The sequence below is a fragment of the Physeter macrocephalus genome, chromosome 1 (assembly GCF_002837175.3).
Source record: "Physeter macrocephalus isolate SW-GA chromosome 1, ASM283717v5, whole genome shotgun sequence".
Taxonomy (NCBI): Eukaryota; Metazoa; Chordata; class Mammalia; order Artiodactyla; family Physeteridae; genus Physeter; species Physeter macrocephalus.
Window position 1 is genome coordinate 114,862,196 of NC_041214.2, and position 22,060 is coordinate 114,884,255.

At 39.8% G+C, this 22,060-nt stretch overlaps 2 protein-coding genes across 13 annotated transcripts in view; one reads left to right on the forward strand and one right to left on the reverse strand.

Moving 5' to 3' along the window:
- The window catches only part of RIOX2 (ribosomal oxygenase 2), a 55,316-nt gene that overhangs the window by 23,159 nt on the left and 10,097 nt on the right, over positions 1–22,060 (forward strand). For 6 of the 9 annotated variants that reach the window (XM_024120235.2, XM_024120233.2, XM_024120234.2 and 3 more), the window contains 3 exons: positions 215–303; positions 1,829–1,915; positions 2,366–3,934. In XM_024120235.2, the coding sequence (XP_023976003.1) occupies positions 215–303; positions 1,829–1,915; positions 2,366–2,524 (335 nt within the window). In that variant the 3' untranslated portion in view covers positions 2,525–3,934. Of the gene's footprint in view, positions 1–214; positions 304–1,828; positions 1,916–2,365; positions 3,935–15,444; positions 17,052–17,607; positions 17,692–19,654; positions 19,739–22,060 lie in introns of those variants that run through there. The other 3 variants (XR_003681343.1, XR_003681344.2, XM_028494224.2) reach the window with 3 other exon arrangements.
- The window catches only part of CRYBG3 (crystallin beta-gamma domain containing 3), an 83,025-nt gene continuing 65,033 nt past the window's right edge, over positions 4,069–22,060 (reverse strand). For 2 of the 4 annotated variants that reach the window (XM_028494200.2, XM_024120026.2), the window contains exons 16-20: positions 20,229–20,368; positions 17,094–17,217; positions 6,662–6,820; positions 5,542–5,701; positions 4,069–4,522 (exon numbers count right to left, since the gene is read on the reverse strand). In XM_028494200.2, coding sequence (XP_028350001.1) covers positions 4,434–4,522; positions 5,542–5,701; positions 6,662–6,820; positions 17,094–17,217; positions 20,229–20,368 — 672 coding nt within the window. In that variant the 3' untranslated portion in view covers positions 4,069–4,433. Of the gene's footprint in view, positions 4,523–5,541; positions 5,702–6,661; positions 6,821–17,093; positions 17,218–20,228; positions 20,369–21,018; positions 21,130–22,060 lie in introns of those variants that run through there. The other 2 variants (XR_008617809.1, XM_055086024.1) reach the window with 2 other exon arrangements.

Genomic DNA, 22,060 nt, shown 5'->3' on the forward strand with positions numbered 1-22,060 from the left:
AAGGATGAGCTCCATCAGGACGTAAGCTACACTTTTCAGATCACCGTAAACGTCGGGGAGAGCAAACACTTGAGTTGGAAGAGGGCGCCCCACACTTGGATTCACCTGCAAATTGTTACTAAGTGTACTTCCTAAATAGTTGCTCCTTCAAGCAAGTTTGAGCGTGCTGCTTTCCTCTCTGAAGGCTGGCCTTCCCTCTCTCTGGGTTTTCTAGGTGGACAGTTACCGGGGTTGGACAGCACTGTGAGGCTGCAATTTAGAGACCACGTCGTCCTCACTGTAGGACCCGATCAGGACCCATCTGTGAGTATCCGGAGGGGAAGAGGGTTCCGCTCTTCTCAGGGCATTTCCATCGCAGGCCTCAGGTCATCAGACTGACAAATGGCCCCGCCCTCCTCCGTTGGGCATCCACCTCCTCACAGCTTACCGCCATCTCTTTAGATCAGATCATGCCCAGATCTCACTGTTATGGTTCCGAGGTTTCCTGCCTGTTGGGCATTTGAGGGCTTGTCCTCGGCCCCACAGAACCCTCCTTCTTTCCTCTAATTAGCAATGTCTGGTCTCTGTCTCCTAATTCAGGCCAGGTTGCCTTTGCTTAGACGGCTGCAGACCCTGTTCATGCGTCTCCCTGTCTCAGTCCCTCTCCCATCCTGTAAATGGCGCAGACCTGCCTTTACATATGGTTTTGTTGATGGTTCTTCTCAAAAAATCTCTGTTCTGTAGATGATGGAGAGGTAAATCTACATTCCATAACCTTGCCACCTAGCCCAGTGGTTCCCCAAACTGGCTGATTACAATCAACTGGAAAATTTTTAGAAATTATAAGTTCCTGGGCTTCGTCTGGTGTGGAGCCTCTGCATTTATTTTGAAAGCACCCCACACAACCCTAAAGCCCTCGGGAACTCTCCCGTGCCCTGTGGCTTCACCCTGTTCCTCCTAATCAGCTTTCCTGGGAGGTGTCCAATGAATGTCTGGAGGGGATGAGAGTCGGGGGGCACCTAGATGTCTTCATAACCAGATTTTTCCAGCCATCAGGGCCAGACCTGGAGAAGACTGGTTTATAACATATATATATAAACCTCAAAAGTATATACTCCCACATCCCCATTAAAAAAAAAGAAAATCCTAGTTATTCTGATAACCAATCAATCAGTCAGTTTGAGGCATTCTATTTCAGGCTAAGGCTTTTGGTCCTCATCTGAGTGAGAGGTGACAAGGAATTTCTAAATGTTCTGGAAGAGATAATAAACTGCACTGTGTTAAGGCGGGTGGAGAGGGAAGGGAAGTAGAGACCATTCGGGAGCCTACTTTACGTGGAATAGAAGTTTTTATAGATCACATAGCTGGTATTTCTTAGGAATTAATATTTACTCTGTGGTGTTCATAAATTGTCCATTTATGTATACCTAGGAATGTCAAATTTTTCTGATGCAAAAAGATAGTGCAGGTATGATGAAACGAAAAACTTGAATGTTTCATTGGTAAGTTGATATATAAATGGTTGCTTTTTCATTAAATCAAGTTTCTTTCTGAAGATGCTGTTATCATCTTTTTAAAAAAATGACTTGAGTGGTTATTTGCTGCATACAGATAGTAATCTGTGAGCACTATAATGAAATACGTTCATTCTACATTGCGTGTGGATATATCAATTTATCTGTATCTCATAACCTTTTGCCAGAAGGATTCTTTAGTGTTCAATAAATTTCACTTAAGCACTGAGGCATTACGATTTTTCTGGGTGTTGACCTTTGTTATTGGAAAACCCTCCTGGTATTGAAGTGCTCAATATTCTGGTGTTGACGACTTGCTTTGTTTTTTTTTTAAGGATGAAACTCGAGAGAAGATGGTTTACGTCTATCATTCCTTAAAGAATAGGAGAGAGACGCACATGATGGGAAATGAGGAAACAGAGGTTTGTTCCAACCTAAAATGCATGTCTGTCTTTCCTGTGATTTGGTGGTGGCTGGGAAGAATCTGTTACCTTTGATTTATGGGTGATGACCTTTTTTATGACTGTTAACATTTCACAAATTGACAGCCCTTGCACAGGGATGATTAAGTCAGACATTTCTGTGATATAATATATACCCTCTTTAAAAGATACTAGGACCTGTGGCCTTGTAGGAAAGGTGTAACAAATGTGAAGCATTTCAAATGATTAATATTTCTTACTCTATAAAATAGAATACCTTTCATGAAGTCTGAGTTTTCATATGGGAATTAGCAACTTTCATAAGTTATCTAATGACAGTTTTTGTAAGTAGCTTGTCTGAAACAAGTTTCATGCTTGTGAAGGATATCAATAATGATGTATTGAGAATTATGGAAAATGCCACCTAAGTGACTAAATATCTTTTTTCAGTCTCATGGACTTCGCTTTCCTTTATCACATGTCGACGCACTGAAGCAAATTTGGAACAGTTCAGCTATTTCTGTCAAGGACCTGAAACTTACTACAGATGAGGAAAAGCAAAGCCTGGTATTATCCCTCTGGACAGAATGTTTAATCCAAGTAGTCTAGTGCCTTTGCTTCTTTTTAATATGTATATATAAAATAGTAGACACTTGATTCTGCAAAGATTTACATGCTAGGGAGCCCCTGTTGCTTTGAACCAAGGGCATAATGAATGTAACTAACTTTCCTTACCTGTGTATCTAATAACATGAGACCTACTGTTATAGGTGACCAGTTGGCCATATGATGTACTAACAGAGGTACATAGAAGAAAGAACAGCAAATTACTAAATGTCCCAGAAGGTGACAAAAACAGTACTTCTTGACAAGTTTATTTAATCCAGTGTGGTAGAAAAGGCACAGCTCAATAAATGTATCATTTAAATTTAAATGTTGTTACTTGGCTTTGTCTTTGTTCTTTGGAAGAAACAACTTCTTTAAAGAGCCTCACTGGCTCTAGAAAAATTTTAAACAATTAACATGAAGAATTTTTTAACTTGGTTTTTTACAGTGAAAATATACATACCTTTGTGTATACACAAGGCCTCCCATTAAAATAAAGTTACCCTATAACATCAATTTCATTAAATAATACTGCCACACTAACAGGCACTCACATCTGTGGGCATAAAATAGTTTTACAGATGTTGCTTGAAAGATGACAAAAGAGCCTGAGATTGAAGGGAAGAAAAAAAAAAATATTTACATGGAAAGACCAAGTCTCTATAAAAAATACTCAAAATAGTGGGTCTTTGAGTTTAAACAGTTCAGTTACTTTACATTCTAAAGTGCATATAGGTTGATATTTTTAAAAATATCATTGGAGAATTTAATCTTTCTGTATATAAAAATAGAGCAGACCTTTTTCCTGCTTTCTGGCAAAAGTTGGGGATGAAGGGAACAGTTGTCCAACTCAAAATGCTTGAGAATTGTATAGTGATGGTGGTAACGATTACTTGAAACTAAGTCAAAGACAGCATCCTAGCTGATTTTGCTTGAATGAAAGCTATTTAAAACGGGAGTGAAAAACTGAGTTTTCTGTCACATTTTGTAAAGTAAAATGGTATAGTCAAGGATCAAATACTACTTGGTCTTAATTTGAACATCTGAAATTTCCCTTTACTTCAGGCAAAGAAAAATTTGACTATTCTTACACGTAGGTGACAGAGTCTTTATAAACACTTCTTGAGGGTAGATCAGGTGAGGTCTCAGAACCAGGATAGGTAAGCCCTGGTTACTTACAGTCTTGTCACCCAGAAGGGTGTCTCTGTTAACACTTAGAGTGCAAGGACAGCCGCAGGCTATTTGTGCTTTTTTAGTTTGAAGGACCGAGCAAAGAACAGCCACAGAAAACACTCCTGTACTTGAGCCTTTTCCTTACAAAGCTGAGGTCCCTCCCTGGGGTCAGTTACAAGTGTGAATACTTACGGTGCTTCAGTTATAAAAGCTTCAATAGGGAACCTTTAATGTTTATCTCATACAGCAGCTTAATAGTAAGGTTTATTAAATATGTTTTTAGATATTGCTAAAAAAATTATTCATCTTTTTAAAAGTATGACTTGACCTATAGGACTCTGCTTCTCTGTGCCTTGCATTCACACACACATCTACTAGGAGATTAATAACTAACACAGAATGACAGCATCACCAGCGTCCTATAATGGCTATCAGGAATAGGATTCGTGTTTGGTGGAAAGGAGAGAGAACAGACTTCAAGAAACTTGCTCACCGAAGCTGGAGATCAAGCAGGAGTAGAACCTTTCCCAGAAATCGGTAACGCATTCTTCATAGGAACACTGAATGACTGGCAAGAATAGTTTGAGCTTTTCCATGGATAAGAACAATAGTCTTCAGGGTTGGGGAAGAAGTTCATTCTGCTCAGTGATCCCAGAAGCATGAGGACAGGTAGCTTCCTTTTCACGGGGCCTGAGGGTCCTTCTCCCTTTGCTCTCTCTCAGGGATGCTGCAGATTCTCTCACAATATTTCAATGTCCCATTTCTGTGTTTCTTCTCCCTCCAGGGGCTCATTTACAATTACGTAAGTTTTGTCATAATAATTTCCTCCTAATATAGAAATTCCAAAAGGAAAGATTATTTGTTCACACAGGTGCTTAGCAATTTCACAGTTTTCACAAGCTTTTGCTCAGCCCACTCACTGTTGGGGTAGATTAATATGTCATTTGTAAAGCGGTCTGAAATGAGAAACCGAGGTTAAACAGGCGTAGCTATTCTTCACCTCAAATCAGACATTATGACTGACTGAAAAGCTAAGCGGTATAACAGATGTTTGCATAAGCGGTGCCCTAACAATGGGATTCTTAAGAACACGGTGCTCTGAGAGTGCTCTAGTTCGGTGTCAGGTACTGGGTTTTAGTTTCTACACCACGAGTGGCTATGACTAACTCAATTAAAGCAACAGCACTGAATAATATTGGCCTTGACCTTGCTGAACTCAAAAACAAGTTTAAATGATAAATTTAAAGGACCATAAATTTTAAGGACCACAGCAATTCACAACAGAAAGTGAGAAATATTTCTTTAGGAAATGCATGACATTTTATGGTTGATGGTGCTTCAAATTTAGAAATGTTCTCAAAGATCATGTAGAAAATGAAAATTTTACAACTGTACTGATAAACAGTACAGGCTTGTAGGCTTGGTCCTTAGGCTTTTTCTTGATCCATATATAGCTAATTTTTTTTTTTTTTTTTTTTTGCGGTACGCGGGCCTCTCAGTGTTGTGGCCTCTCCCGTTGCGGAGCACAGGCTCCGGACGCGCAGGCTCAGCGGCCGTGGCTCACGGGCCCAGCCGCTCCGTGGCATGTGGGATCCTCCCGGACCGGGGCGCGAACCCGCGTCCCCTGCATCGGCAGGTGGACTCTCAACCACTGCGCCACCAGGGAAGCCCCTAGCTTATTGTTTTGTTTGTTAAAATGGCATATCTCGACTTTTTCAAGCATAATTAAAAATGATTTAATATTTCCCTTATGCATAAGGACTTCTTTTACCCATAAGGAGGAGGAGGCTTGGAATTTAAAATGAATATCCAAGGACACAGAACACTGGGTTTCATCACAGGCCTACCTTTAACATCAAGGACAAGTTGGTCACTGAGGTAGGAGCTGATGGTCCCATTTTTGTTCAGTCTCCACTTCTGCCTGAACTGCCCATGTTCAGTCCATAGGGCAACTTTAGCTCCAGGTATGTCTCGACCACCAATCACATCGAGACATGTGTCACTGGCCTAAAAGGGTCAAGAAATAAATTGGCAGTACTGTGTTTACTAAAATCATCCGGATTGGGCCCCTTTTCTTTCATGTGAAGAGATCAGAGACATGACTGTCTAATCTCAAAACTAGCATAATTATAAATTCAGTCAACTTTTTAAGTCTTCTTTATGGCTGAGGGAAGGAGATGGTATGGAGATAAACGTACTGAACTAGAGGTGCTTGTTTTTAAAAGGATGGTCTGGATCTGACAACAGATGGTCAAAGGTTTGTTGAATTACAATTAAATGTTGAATCCCTGTTAGCTTAAATGTGTAAGGTAGAGCCTGTTTTTCTTACAAAAACATTGGGTGATGTGCAAGATACCCAGACAATAATTACTTTTAAGTGCTTTTCATTTTTGTTGAAGCATGAGAAAATGGTCGCTAATCCACTGGTGATATAATAAAACTGGTGTCTTATTCCCCACAGCATCAAACATAATGGAAGGGTTGCAGAAAAACAAAGAAACCTACATTTTATTTTCTAAGCTTCCTCCAAAAAACAGCAGCTTTCTTCTACTTTCATTGTGTATTTTGAAGATGAGGAGGCTTCAACATGTTTGGAATCACAAAGACAGCTAAATTAATCTGGGCCACAGAGTGTAAGGAACGTCTCACAAAAGCACACTGTCCATTTGGGTACAGTGACTTTTATCACTGGTTTAAAAAAACCATTTAGGAATATCCACAGTATGTGTTAGTCTTACTTTTTACTTTAAAATAGAGAATTTTTTGATGTAGAAAATCTAGTTTCTAAGTCCATTTCACCTAGATGCTTCAGTAATATATATGTCAGTGTTCTTATAATTATGCAAAAAACTGTTGACAGGAAATTGCATTATTTTATCATGCCATTTGATTTGGCAAGATTCTGGTTTCCAAACGAAAAAGACCAAAGACCGAAAAGCGGGGTATACTATCAGTGGGGTTGGTTACCTTGGATTTAAAGAGTCCTCGACAGTAGTGCCAGATCTGAGTATTCTTCCCACTGTAGGGAGAAATGCACACAGATGTTGCCCTTGTGTCAGCTACATTTCCAGTGACTGTCAGATACTCATCCTGGGCTCGGTTCTTTATTCTAATGTACACTGCAGGCTGTGACGGGAGGAACAGAGACATTTTGAAAAAACCTTTTGAATCTGGAAATCAATCTTTCCAAAGGAGAGCTTGAGGGGGATGTGAGAGGTAACAGAATTTAGCTTATTTATATCTGTTTCACTTTAGCAGATGTGTGTAAATTAATATTTTCTATCAACAAATCCTTACACCACAGAACACACAGCTTAAACTGTACAGTCTCTATTATATTTTTTCTGAAATACACTCTTTTGGAAGGGTGAAAGGTAATAGTTTCATTCACTCACACTCCATTATGGCAAGGGGCGGTGCAGAATTAGGGACTTAATGAGGTTCATTCACTAACTACTATGTCCTAGCTAGCCTGAGGAAGGCAGAGGAGTAGGATACTACCTAAGGGCAGGGTACTACCTACATGGATGTAACAACAACTTAGCAGAGACAGTACAATAATCAGACATACTGGCTTGAGCTATGATTAAGTGCCAAATGAATGCTATGGGAGGTCTTGAAAAACCCAGCTAGCTGAGGGCCCGAGTAGCACTGGTAATTTCTTTGTTTATACTTTGTTGACCTTAATATTTCAAGGAAAGAGACCATGCATGTAGGTGATCACTATGTAGGTATTCAAAAATTGGGTAACAAAGGACTTCATCTCCTGGGCCTGGAATATATACAAGAAGTTTTCAAATAAAATATTAAATCTGGGACTTGCCTCTATGGGTAACAGTTATTATTTATTGAGACTTAGTCCTAAATGCTTTCTGGGCCACAGTATATCATCTGTCAGAATTAATGACCAGAACAACCCCTCAAGAAAGTACAATTATGACCAGCATTTTTATAAATAAGGGTGACGCAGACAAGGAAGAGCCAGGTTTGTCCGCACCAAAACACCCCCTCTTCACCCTGAGGCTCTAAGGCCTGTGCAGAAATGCACTAGTTACTCTTAGACACAGGGAATGAGACCGATTCCAAAAGTGGCAGTGAAATAAGATGACAAGAGGACACAGCACATGACTGAAGCTCCACAGAAACTATTCTTTCAGGCCCAGGACTTAGGCCTCCAGTCTTAATGTAATATAACACAGGACACCCAACATCCCCACCTTGGGTCAGGTGTTGGCATCCCAATTACAACCCTGTCAAATAATAGTGACACATGATCTGTCATTTAACAAAAGAGCACTTTCACTCTGAGAAATGTAAGTGCTAGGTAAATTCAACAAGGTATCATGGTAAACCCACCAATGAGTATTCTATTTTGAAACTTAAGATGGGTCAACATGAGACCAGTTAAAGTTTGCCTTCCTAAGGAAATAAACATTCGGAACACCTAAATGAGCAAATAGATTTTTTTTTTTAATCTGGTAATTTAAAGCAGGTGAAAAAGACCTCTACTAGGCAAAATGTTTTAAGTGTTTCAAACCACTACTTCCACATTCATAGTGCAACAGTAGGTACTTAAATTCCCATAATTCAAGTCTATAAATCATATAATTCTATAAATCTCCCACTGCAATTAATTCTGGACACTTCAGTACATTCTTTGCTACAGTTTCCTTACCTTACATGTATAAGAAAACAGGTGTGACCTTCACAGAGGACAGAGTTCCAATTATGTTAGGACCAAACATCACAGTTGTAATCCATTAACTCAAGCAAGGTACTAATTACCCTTATTACACACTTGTAGTCTGACTCCTCTGTAATTATACATTAAAACACTGATATGCAGTGTAAGTGCCTTAGTGACTTCCTAATTCCCAAGCTCAAAGAGGATCCCATTTTAATGATTCCTGAATTTCTAAACAAGAATATGAACTAAAGCAGTGCCAAGAGCTTTACCAAAAAGGAAACAGGACCCATAATACTGTTTTAGAAACCTAGAATTCCCTTGCTGCATTTCAAAGCTGTGGCCTAAATAAACAAAGGGAAAATAATCTATTAAATTATTTTGAAATTAAATGTTTAACCAGGAATAATTTCCCAAAGCACAATGCAAGGAGAATGATAAATAATGTTAACTGTCAAAAAACTATGTAAAATCAGAGGCCACTGTTCTAGCTGTTCTTTATCTCAGGGCCCTGAACAATAGGGAGGGACATCCTTCCCCAGCAAGGAACCCCCTTTCAAAAGTGAGGGAAGTAGTCTCAGCATCCAACTTGGCTTCTGAAGTTTCTAACAATATGGGATTAAGCGTGTTTATATAGTCGGTAAAAGCTAAACTGAAATCCCACTTCAGCCGTGCTTTTTCCCCACGGCTTTTCAGGGCGGTTACCCATCATCCCATGTGACAGGACTGAGGAATAAGCAAGATGTGAGGGTCAGGAAATCCTGTACCACACACTCTGCCAAGAAAGTGCACTGATGTTTAGTATTCCTCAGTTGGGCATCTCTGGTTCTCTCAAAGGACATCGTGAATAAAGAACCTTTCAAAATAAATGTGTTACCACAGCAATATGAGCCACATGTTGTGTCAGTCTCTTATTTAACCCTCACAGTGATACTGAGAGGTAAGCAATGTGATCACCGTTTCACCAGTGAGGAATCTGAGGTGCCAAGAAAGGAAATGACTCACCCAAAGTCATACTGCTTCTGAGTGGCAGAGCTAGGATTTGAACCAACAGAACCAGAGTGGTAGATGAGCATGGTGTGTGCACGTGTGTGTGTGTGTGTGTGTGTGTGTGTGTGTGTGTGTGTGTGTGTGACAGAGCGAGAGAGAGAAGGGGGCAGCAAGACCAATAATTAGGGTAACTATTGGCTACCATTTATTTACCACTTATATGTCAGATCTGAAAATCAGAGCCTCAGCATTTATACCCACTATGCTACCTATACTCAGCTCAGTGCCTGAAGTGTATGGTACCACGCTGTAAATGCTTCTCTTATTTTGGAGGAAAGTAGGGTGTGGTTGTTTTAAGAACACAGATATTAGAGCATAATCGGTATGGGTTCAAATCCTGGTTCTGACACTTGGATGACTTTTGCCAACTTGCTTTCTCTCTCTCAGCCTTATTTTTCCTTCTAGAAAACAGGAATACAGTTGACCTTTAGACAATGCAGGGGTGAAAGGCACCAACCCTCTGCGCAGTTGAAAATCTGAGCATAACTTATAGTCGGCCCTCTGTATCCTCGGTTCCACAACTGTGGATTCAACCAACCTCGGATCACTGTAGTACTGTAATACTGTAGTATTTATTGGAAAAATTGGAGTATAAGTGGACCCACGTGTTTCAAACCCATGTTCAAGAGTCAACTGTAATAACTCCTACCCTAAAGGACTATTGTTGGAATCAAGTGTGAAAGTGTTTCTAAAGGGTTCAGAGAAGTACAAATGGCATATCCATTGGCCACAGTACCCCTAAAGCCTAGCATGGGTTCCTACCCTCAGTGAAACCTCCCACCACTCCCACACATGTTCATGCTTCCTTCCTGAATCAGGCATTGCCTGTGGCTTTTAGATGATTACACAATGTTTTACACTTTTCTTAGCTTTTAATTTTTAAAAAAAGGTTTAGTACAACTTTTAAAGGTTACTTTCCATTTACAGTAATTACAAAATATTGGCTGTCTGTATTCCCCGTGTTGTACCATACATCCTTGGGCCTATCTTACAGCTAATAGTCTCTACTTCCTATTCCCCCTCCCTATATGTTACCCCTCCCCAGTCTCCCCACTGGTAACCACTAGTTTATTCTCTATATCTGTGCATCTGCTTTTTTGTTATTTTTTAGATTCCACATGTAAGTGATATCATACAGTATTTGTTTTTCTCTGACTTATTTCACCAAGCATAATGCCCTCCAAGTCCAACCATGTTGCTGCAAATGGCAGCAATTTTGTCCAAAAATTTTGCTGCAAATGGCAAAATTTCAATTTTTTGTATGGCTGAGTAGTATTTCATTGTGTGTGTGTGTGTGTGTGTGTGTGTGTACACACACACACACACATCATGTCTTCTTTATCCATTCATCTGTTGATGGACACTTAGGTTGCTTCCATATCTTGGCAATTGTAAATAATGCTGCTATGAACATTGGGGTGCACATACCTTTTTGAATTAGTGTTTTTGGTTTTTTTGGACATATACCTAGGAGTGGAATTGCTAGGTCATATGGTAGTTCTATTTTTAGTTTTTTGAAAAACCTCCATACTGTTTTCCACAGTGGCTGAACCAATTTACATTCCCACCAACAGTGTACAAGGGTTCCCTTTTCTCCACATCCTCGTCAACATTTCTTTTTTGTCTTCTTTTTGATAACAGCCATTCTGACAGGTGTGATGTGATATCCCACTGTGGTTTTAATTTGCATTTCTCTGATGGTTAGTGATGTTGAACATCTTTTCAGGTGCCTGTTGGCCATCTGCACTTCCTCTTTGTAAAAATGTCTGTTCAGTTCTTCTGCCTATTTTTAAATCAGGTTATATGTTTTTTGTGTTGAGCTAGACAAGCTGTGTTTATGTGTTGTATATTAATCCCTTATCAGTCATATCATTTGCAAACATTTTCTTCCATTCAGTAGATTGCCTTTTCATTTTGTTGATGATTTGTTTTGCAAAAGCTTTTACGTTTAATTAGGTCCCATTTATTTTTGCTTTTATTTCCTTTATTTTAGGAGATGGATCCAAAAAAATATTGCTGTGATTTATGTCAGAGTGTTCTACCTATGTTTTCCTCTAGGGGTTTTATACTATCCAGTATTATATTTAGGTCTTTAATCCATTTTGCGTTTATTTTTGTATATGGTGTTAGAGAATGTTCTAATTTGATTTTTTTATGGGTAGCTCTCCAGTTTTCCCAGCACCACTTATTGAAGAGACTGTCTTTTCTCCGTTACATATTCTTGCCTCCTTTGTCACAGAATGACTGTAGGTGCATGGGTTTATTTCTGGGGTCTCTATCGTATTCCACTGATGTATGTGTCTGTTTGTGTGCCAGTACCATAATGCTTTGATTACTGTAGCTTTGTACAATAGTATAGTCCGAAGTCAGGGAGTGTGATGCCTCCAACTCAGTTCTTTCTCAAAATTGCTTTGGCTATTTGGGGGTCCATTTTTTTGGTTTTTTTTTTTTTACATTATACATTTTAAAATTATTTGTTCTACTTCTTTGAAAAATGCCATTGGTATTTTGATAGGGATTGCGTTGAATATGTTGATTGCCTTAGGAAGTATGGTCATTTTAACAATACTGATTCATCCAATCCAACAACATGGTAAATCTCTCCATCTGTTTGTGTTGTCTTCAATTTATTTCATCAGTGTCTTAAGGTTTTCCAAATACAGGTCTTTTGCCTCCTTAGGTAAGTTTATTACTAGGTGTTTTTTTCTTTTTGATGCAATGGTAAATGGGATTGTTTCTTTACTTTCTTTTTCTGATAGTTCATTGTTAGTGTATAGAAATGCAACAAATTCCAGCATATTAATTTTGGATCCTGCAACTTTACTGAATTCATTGATGAGCTCTAGTATTCTGGTGGCATCTTTAGGATCTTCTTTGTATAGTAACATGTCATCTGCAAACAGTGACAATTTTACTTCTTTCCAATTTGGATTCACTTTATTTCTTTTTTTGTCTAATTGCTGTGGCTAGGACTCCCAATACTGTGTTGAATAAAAGTGGCAAGAGTGGACATCCTTATCTTGTTCCTGATCTTAGAGGAAATTTTTTTAGCTTTTCATCCTTGAGTATAATGTTAGCTGTGGGTTTGTCATATATGGCCTTTATTATGTTGAGTTATGTTCCCTCTGTGCCCACTTTCTGGAGAGTTTCTATTGTAAATGGATGTTGAATTTTGTCAAAAGCTTTTTCTATACCTGTTGAGATGAACTTTTTTTTTAATTCTTTAATTTGTTGGTGTGGTATATCACATTGATTGATTTGCAGATACTGAAAAATCTTTCCATCCCTGGGATAAATCCCACTTGATCATGGTGTATGATCCCTTTTAATGTATTGTTGGATTTGGTTTGATAGTATTTTGTTGAGGCTTTTTGCATGTATGTTCATTAGTGATACTGGCCTATAATTTTCTTTTTTTGTGTGATGTCTTTGTCTCGTTTTGGTATCGGGGTGATGCTGGCTTCAGAGAATGAGATTGGAACTGTTCCTTCCTCTGAAATTTTTTGGAATAGTTTCAGAAGGATAGGGGTTAACTCTTCTCTAAATATTTGGTACAATTCACCTGTGAAGCCATCTAGTCCTGGACTTTTGTTTGTTGGGAGTTTTTGAATTACTGATTCAATTTCATTGCTGGTAATTGGTCTGTTCATATTTTCTATTTCTTCCTGCTTCAGTCTTGGGAGATTATACCTTTCTAAAAATTTGTCCATTTCTTCTAGGTTTTCCATTTTATTGGCAGATAGTTGCTTGTAGTAGTCTCCTATGAGCCTCTGTATTTCTGTGGTGTCGGCTGTAACTTCTTTTTCACTTCTGATTTTATTGATTTGGGCCCTCTCCCTCTTTTTTTTTTTTTTTTCCTGATGAGTCTGGCTAAAGGTTTATCAAAGAACCAGGTTTTAGTTTCATTGATCTTTTCTATTGTGCCTTTAGTCTCTATTTCATTTATTTCTGCTCTGATCTTTATGATTTCTTTCCTTCTACTAACTTTGGGTTTTGTTTCTTCTTTCTTTAGTTGCTTCAGGCATAAGGTTTAGGTTGTTTGAGATTTTTCTTGTTTCCTGAGGTAAGCCTGTATCGCTGTAAACTTCCCTCTTAGAACTGCTTTTGCCATGTCCCATAGGTTTTGGATTGTTGTGTTTTCATTTTCATTTGTCCCTAGGTATTTTTTGATTTCCTCTTTGATTTCTTCAGTGATCCATTGGTTGTTTAGTTGTTTATCCTTGTTTAGCCTTCACAGGCTTGTGTTTTTTGCAGTTTTTTTCTTGCAGCTGATTTCTAGTCTCATAGCACAGTGGTCAGAAAAGATACTTGATATGATTTCAATTTTCTTAAATTTACCGAGGCTTGTTTTGTGGCCTAGTGTGTGATATATCCTGGGGAATGTTCCAGGTATACTTTGAAAAGAATGTGTATTTTGCTGCTTTTGGATGGAATGCTCTCTCTATATCAATTAAATCTATTTGGTCTAATGTGTCACTTAAGGTCAGTGTTTCCTTATTGATTTTCTGTCTGGATGATCTGTCCGTTGATGTGAATGGGGTATTAAAGTCCCCTACTATTATTGTTACTGTCAATTTCTTGTTTTATGTTTGTTAATATTTACCTCATATATTGAGGTGCTCCTATGTTGGGTGCATATATATTTACAATTGTTATGTCATCTTCTGGACTGATCCCTTGATCATTATATAGTGTCCTTCTTTGTCTCTTGTAACAGTATTTTAAAGTCTTATTTTGTCTAATGTAAGTATTGCTACTCTGGCTTTCTTTTGATTTCCACTTGCATGGAATACCTTTTTCCAAACCCTCACTTTTGGTCTGTATGTGTCTCTAGATCTAAAGTGAGTCTCTTGTAGACAGCATATATACAGGTCTTGTTTTTGTATCCATTCAGCCACTCTGTGTCTTTAGGTTGGAGCATTTAGTCCGTTTACATTTAAGGTAATTATCGATATGTATGTTCTTACTGCCATTTTGTTAACTGTTTTGGATTTGTTTTTATAGGCCCTTTTCTCCCCTTTTTTCTTCGTTTGTTCTCTTCTAATGTGATTTGATGACTATCTTTAGTGTTATGTTTGGATTCCTTTTTCCTTTTTGTGTGTATATCTTCTGTAGATTTTTGGTTTACGGTTACCATTAGGTATTTATATAGCAGTCTCTATATATAAATGATTGTTTTAAGTTGCTGATCTCTTAATCTCAAATGCATTTTAACTAGCCTCTATTTGTACTCTCCTCCCCTTATGATTACTGTTTTTGATGTCATGTTTTACACCTAATTGTTTTGTGTATCCCTTAACTGCTTATTGTGGATATAGATGATTTTACTTTTGCTTTTTAACCTCCCTACTAGCTTTGTGTGGATGATTTCCTACCTTTACTGCTTGTTTGCCTTTACCGGTGAGCTTTTTCATTTCATAATTTTCTTGTTTCTTGTTGTGGCCTTTTCTTTTTTGCCTAGAGAAGTTCCTCTAACATTTGTTGTATAGCTGGTTTGGCTGTGCTGAACTCTTTTAGCTTTTGCTTGTCTGTAGAGATTTTGATTTCTCCATCAAATGTGAACAAGAACCTTGATGGGTGGAGTATTCTTGCTTGTAGGTTTTTCCCTTTCATCACTTTAAATATATCATGCCACTCCCTTCTGGCCTGCAGTTTCTGCTGAAAAATCAGCCGATAGCTTATGGGAGTTCCCTTGTATGTTATTTGTTGTTTTTCCCTCACTGCTTTTAATATTCTCTATCCTTAATTTTTGTCATTTTAATTACAATGTGTCTTGGTATGTTCCTCTTTGGGTTAATCCTGTATTGGATTCTCTGCGCTTCCTGGACTACAGTGACTGTTTCTTTCTCTAGGTTAGGTAAATTTTCAGCTATTATGTCTCAAATATTTTCTCAGGCCCTTTCTCCTGCTCTTATCCTTCTGGGACCCCTACAATGTAAATATTAGTGTGCTTGATGTTGTACCAGAGGGCTCTTATACTGTCCTCATTTCTTTTCTCTTTTCTTCTTTTGTTTAGCATCAGTGATTTCCACTACTCTGTCTTCCAGCTCACTGATCCGTTTGCCACCTACCTCTTTGAGAGGCTCTCCAAGACCAGCAGGTAGGTCTGGCCCAGGTTATCAAATTACTGCTTTTGCCCTGGGCATTGTGTATGAGATTTTGTTTGCACCGTTTAAGAGTGACATCTCTATTTTCCCCCGTCCTGTGGGGCTCCCGAAATTAAGCCCCACTGGCCTTCAAAGCCAAACGCTCTGGGGGATCGTCTTCCTGGTGCAGGACCCCCAGGCTGGTGAGCCCAATGTAGGGCTCAGAACCCTCACTCCTTTGGGAGAACCTCTGCAATATAATTATTCTCCAGGTTTTGGGTCACCCACTCAGGGTATGTGATTTGATTATATTGCAAGTCTGTCCCTCCCACTCGTTGTGGTTCCTTCTATATGTCTTTAGTTATAGAATGTCTTTTCTAGTAGGTTCCAGTCTTTTTCATCGATGGTTGTTCTGCAGATCGTTGTGATTTTGGTGTGCTTGTGAGAGGAGGTGAGCTCAGGGTCTTTCTAGTGTGCCATCTTGGCCCCTCCCCATTTTGCAGTTTATATTACTGCTTTGAGTTGGACATGTTTGTTACCCAACAAAAATGTAAGCTCCAAGAAGGCCAAAATCATGTCTACCCTTATATATCTTCCAAATTTTTCTGCATAATGTCAAACATTCACCTATCCATTTATACATTCATTCCTTTGTTAAACAAATAGTCCCTGAGTTCCTACAATGTGCCAGACATTGTGACACGGTAGAGTAATAAGCAAAATATGCACAGCCCCTGCCTTCATGGGGCTTCTAGTAGAGTGAGAAAGCACCCAATCCAACAACAACTATGTCATTACAAACTGCAGGCAGTGTCTTGTAGAAAAAGAACCAGGTCTTTAAGGATGTAGTCTGGATTTAGAGAGAGAGTAAAAGAGGCTTCCTGGAGAACCTGACACTACAGATGAACTTAGAAGGAGAAGTAAGAACTAGCCAGGCAAAGAATGAGGGGAGAAACTTCTAGACAGAGGGCAGAGCCTGTGTTAAGCATGGGAAAACACTCTGTGCGCTGGTGCATGTAACAGCCATGCGTGTGAGTGGGAGATGATGAGAGATGAGGCTGGAGAAGCCAGGGGGAGCCAGATCACACAGGACACGTTGAAGAGATTAGACTATATCCGAAGCGCAGTGGGAAGCTTTTGAATAGAAGACTGACAAGCAGTAGGTGTGCAATAAATACTTTGTTAATTAAATTGCCAGGATCCATCTTGAGTATTACATAAGTGGGGGGAAAAAGCCAAGTACTTAGGAAGTAAAACTAGTGCACTCTCAGAGTTCATTCTTCTTTCTACTGCTTGCCACAGAGCTTATGATACTTATTTTCCCATGAAATGATACTTATTTTCCCATGAAAAGGCAACAAGGTCAGTAAGACTCCGGACTCAAAGCTAAAACCCAGTGCTGACCTTAGGTACAATTTTATGAATTAGTTAAAATCTATAAAATCCCCATCCTAATCAGATCCTCCTATAACATAAATGGCAGACTAAATCAAATGGTCCATAGTTCAGATGCTGTGGTTTTTGACCTTTCTACTAAGAAATGGAGGTATTTTGGATCATATGGTTCTCTTCTCCTTACCTGCTTCATAGGACGGAGGGAACCAATTGTTTTCCATCCACTGAATGCTGTCCAATTCGGGATCTCATTAGGCTTGAGTAGGATTTGTCTTCCTAAGAAATTGGATCCTTCATAAGCTATCCACCTATACGAGAACAGGAAAGAAAAAAAATGGGATGCTTAAAACAGAAAGCAATCTCTTAAGAAAAATACCTCTTACTATACCATATAGGGTTCCTTCTTTAAAACCTCCAGGTCTGTAGACTGTTTTTAAGAAAAAACGTTGTGTAATTGTATATTTTAACAGAAAAAGCAGGGAGGACTAGGAGAAAGCCCACTGGACTGTGGCTTAGAAGATTTAGATTCATCAGGAATCTGGTTTTCTTACTTCCAAAACAAGGTTCCCTCCAGCTTTAGAATTCTTGTTCCTTTGATAATACCAAGTTTTTTTCCTAACATTTTAACATTCAGAGATAGACCATAATTCCTCCCTAATTACCCAGTTAAAAACCACCTGTTTCCTCTCCACTCTTAGGCTCACTGTCCCACGTCCTTCACAGCCTCTCTGTACAGCTCCGGTGACCTCTGCAGACACACCTCCTTCCACAACAACTCCCAGAAAGGGCTACTTAAAATTATCCCCAGAAATCTGAACTCTTACTTCAAGGTCTAGCTCCTTTGCAAATACTTCTCAGGACCCCAGGGGCCTTCAAATCGGGCCAAGTTAAAGTGTGTCAAAGTGTGCAGGGCCTCAAGGTGAGCATCTGGAGCCTGGAGACTCATTCAGTGGCACAAAGTCACACCCATTCCTTTCCAGATTGGCCTCGGCTGCTTCAGCACCACAATGGCAGGTTGAATGCTTGTGACAGAGGCAGGATAGCCAACAAACTGAAAAGACCACCTGGCCCCTACTGAAAAGGTTTGCTGAGCCCTGCTGAGCCCTCCTTGAGGCGGTTATCAAGCTAAGGAGAATAAGCTGGGACTGCCAAGAGGATCTGAATTTCTCAGCAGGACTCCAGGTCATGGCATATGGTGCTTTCAGAAGTAGGCATGAAGATGAGGTGGCTGCCTTGCTTGGTTCAGACAAAGCCTCCTGCTCTCCACAGCCAAGATCAGGCTTGGCCAAATTGTGAATGGATGAACAAGACATATGACCTTCCCTCTACCCCTTCTTGCCAACACAATCTAAACCATCAGATTGGTGCAGAGTCAGGACAGCATGACCATGGAGAGGCTGAGCTACCTCTCCAGCTTTGCAGATTCTTTTTAGACAGGCAGGGATGTCTCAGTTATAAAACCTAGGCAAGGTTTCAATAAACTATACCTCATTATATATTAATGTAATGAATTTCACAGTTGAAAAGCATTAACTTGGCCCCCATTACCACCACAGATCAGAGATGTGGCATAATACAGGGATTAAACAGAACAAAACAAAACTTGTCACTGAGGGCAGCTGGCTGTGCATTAAGTGGTATTCTGGGAGCCATCTGTAGCCTAGGAAAACCTTCAGACAGCCTTCACTAGTCCTTACTCCATGTACCAATTCTCTTTTAGAGAATTCAGAACAGTGAGAGGAGGTACATAATAAACTATAGAGAAGCAATAAGAATGTTAAGGTAAAATGGCACCAGTTTTCTACAAAAGAGTGAAATAAGCTCGTGAGAAATTTCCAGAAGTGAGTCAATAACTATCAGTTCCACTTAGAAATGTAAAGAAAAGAAATGTATAAAAAAGCTGTGAGGGACTTCCCTGGTGGTGCAGTGGTTAAGAATCCGCCTGCCAATGCAGGGGACACGGGTTCGATCCCTGGTCCAGAAAGATCCCACAACTACTGAGCCTGCACGCCGAGAGCCCGTGCTCTGCAACAAGAAGCCCGTGCACCGCAAGGAAGAGTAGCCCCTGCTCGCCACAACTAGAGAAAGCCCGCGTGCAGCAACGAAGACCCAACGCAGCCAAAAATAAATAAATAAAATAAATTAATTTATTATTTTAAAAAATGCTGTGAAAGTCCTATATCACAGGGATGTAGACTTCAGTTCAGAGTTAGTTAAGTGGTAAATGATATAATGGAATATAATATAGGGATTATTATGCTTAGAGAGTAAATCAATTTATGTTTAATAAACATCAAACCATGTGAAATGCTTTGCAAAAGAAAGTTTAAACTGCTGTACATGTGAATGATACAGAAACCACTTATTATAATAGTTAACTCAGTTTTCAAATCAACTTATAGTCTCAGCTTTGTCTTTCATTATCCCCAGATAGTTTAACAAGGAGAGTTGATTATCACACAATTTCAAAGTCATAAGACATAAAAATAAGCATCTTTATATTAATCATTGAGAGCAATGTGTGTTCTTTCAGATGACTTTTGGTACCTAAACACCAAAGGTACAGGAGGAGGGGCAGGCTGACAGCCACTCTCAGAAATGGCCTGAGATGTAGATTTTCTAGGAAGCATTAGAGCTTCAACTTCAGGGCCTCTCCCTTGCAGGCCACTTACCATGTCTGTTCTGAATAAATTTGCAAGTTCATACCTAATTTATGTACTCATCATTTTTCATTTCTTTTCTTAGAGTCATCTCCCCAGATTGTAAAAGTGCAGGCCCCGCAAGACCTGGATCTACCCTGACTGACATCCTGAATGAACAGCAACTCTGGTAGGGGGGCTGGGTCAGCCAGGACATCCAGCCTGAAAATAACTGCCTTGGAGCAAACAGCTCTAGAATAAACAAGATGTCAAATCAAAATACAAAAAAACCCTATTAGTTTTAGTCACTTGTCATAAGCAGGCAATGGTCTCAACCAGTCAAAGTTGCTGGTTTAATTAGGTTTCTTCTAAAAGGAAAGTGGGCTCAAATTGTTACGGTCATCTGGTCCACCTTCTCTAGGACACATGTTCTGAACACATGGCAGCCCTTCTCTCCCAGCGGGCTCTTCTCCCAGACCACTGCCAGCTACTACATACTGGACACAGTCCACTGTCTTCTCTTATTTGAGAGAAACTACTATTATTACATGGAGAGAGAAAAGAAGGAGTAAGAGTGCCATCAGACCAAGTAACAGCAGCAGCAGGGGAATAAAAAGCAACTGCGCAACTCTGTCCTACAAGAGTGACTGAAGCAGGCCAAGCCCTTGTCCCATACTTACAGTCCACTTTTTACCCACACAGACTGGGTGTAGAAGTGCAGGTCCTTGTTCAGAACAGAGTTCACAGCCTCTTCTAGATGTAACTCTCTCCCCTCACAATGTTCCAGAGCAAAAAGGCTAATGGAGGGTTCTTCAAAAACCTAACAGCACAGAAAAGAGAAAACATCACCGTACAGTGGCCACACCTCAGTGACATCCCAGTTAGAACGCAGGGTACCCTGGATCCACTGTTTCATATGCAGTTTACTGCTCTACCCTCTAATGGCCTTATAGTCAAAGCTGCAGTGGTGAGACTAGATTCCATAAATAATTTTTATTCAAATTTTTTTTGTAAATTAAAATTGAAGCTTTAAAAAAGGAGCCTTGCTGTCATAATAAAAATGGACACCTGGTTCCAATCACCTATTAAGGTCTGGTTGTGCTGTAATACAGACCGCATTTTTGGTCCTGCCAATGCTTTTAGCTGGCCATAGAATAAACATAGAATGGAAAGGCACTCTCATTTCCCAGGAGGTCACAGGAGCAGTCACTGAGAATACAAGACTTCTTGGCTCTAGGCTCTTAAGTATTCCCCCAACCCTCATGTCAGACAAGAATAGAATCAACTTTGCTCTTTCTCATTCATTGGTATATACAACACACCATGTTAGGCAACTTTTGGGGGATGAGAAATCAAAACAAGTCACCATCCTTATGTTTGGGGCATTACTAACTAGAAGCTAAACTAGAAGAATTGCACAGATATTGGAATGTAATCCAGGGCAGAGAAGGATATGCCCTATGAAAGTACCCAGTGGAAGCCCAGACTCTTTCTAGCAGAAAGGTGCAGGAATCAAGGAAGCTTCACAGACATGGTGGTGTAGGAGCTCAGTCTCAAAAGATGCCATGGATCTGGAGAGGCCTATGGAGAATAAAGGGAAGGCACTCTGTGCAAAGACGGGAGACAGAAAGGCACGGGCCATGTTAGGGAAACAGCAGGTAGACAGACCTATGTAGCTAGAACACAGAGTCCAACAAGAAACAGTGCCGAGTGCTCCTGCTGTTTGCTACGGTGTATTGAGTCACCTGCTTCTCCTTTACACTGACAGGGCAGAGACAGATTTATCGCCGACAGGGAGTCCTTGAAGGCTTTTGGGCAGAGGAGTAGGAAGGGGCTGAACTATGTGTAAGTTGGTACATGAGAAGCAGAGCACTGGGGGCAGGGACTGTGGACGTTCAGAGAACAGTAAATAAACAGTCCAACAACCAGCTCTCACAAGTGACCTGCAGATATACTTGCATAAGAGCAAAATGACTTATCAAAGTGTTATTCCTGGCAGCAGTGTTTGGAATAGCAAAGGATGGAGAATGGCTTAAATGTCCATCAAGTGGGCAAGGGTTAAGTAAATTGTGGAGGAATTCTATATAGCTGTACAAAAGAATGAGATTGTTATGAAAGATCTCTAAGATATGTTCTTTAGCGGCAAAGACAAAGTTAAGAGTAGTGCAGAAGAGCATATTTCTTATGCTGCCATTTTTGTAGAGAAGGGAAAATTTATGTATACACACACATATATAACATGTGCTTTATACACATTAAAATTTTCCTTAAAAAAATCAATATAAAACTACTCCATGGCGAATGTGTCTGTCAGGAAACTAGGATCTGAGAAGATAAAAGGCACAAGTGGGAGCAAAGTTTTTCACTGCATGACTTTTGGTTCCTTTTGGATTTTTTTTTTTTTTTTTTTTTGCGGTATGCGGGCCTCTCACTGTTGCGGCCTCTCCCGTTGCGGAGCACAGGCTCCAGACGCGCAGGCTCAGCGGCCATGGCTCACGGGCCCAGCCACTCC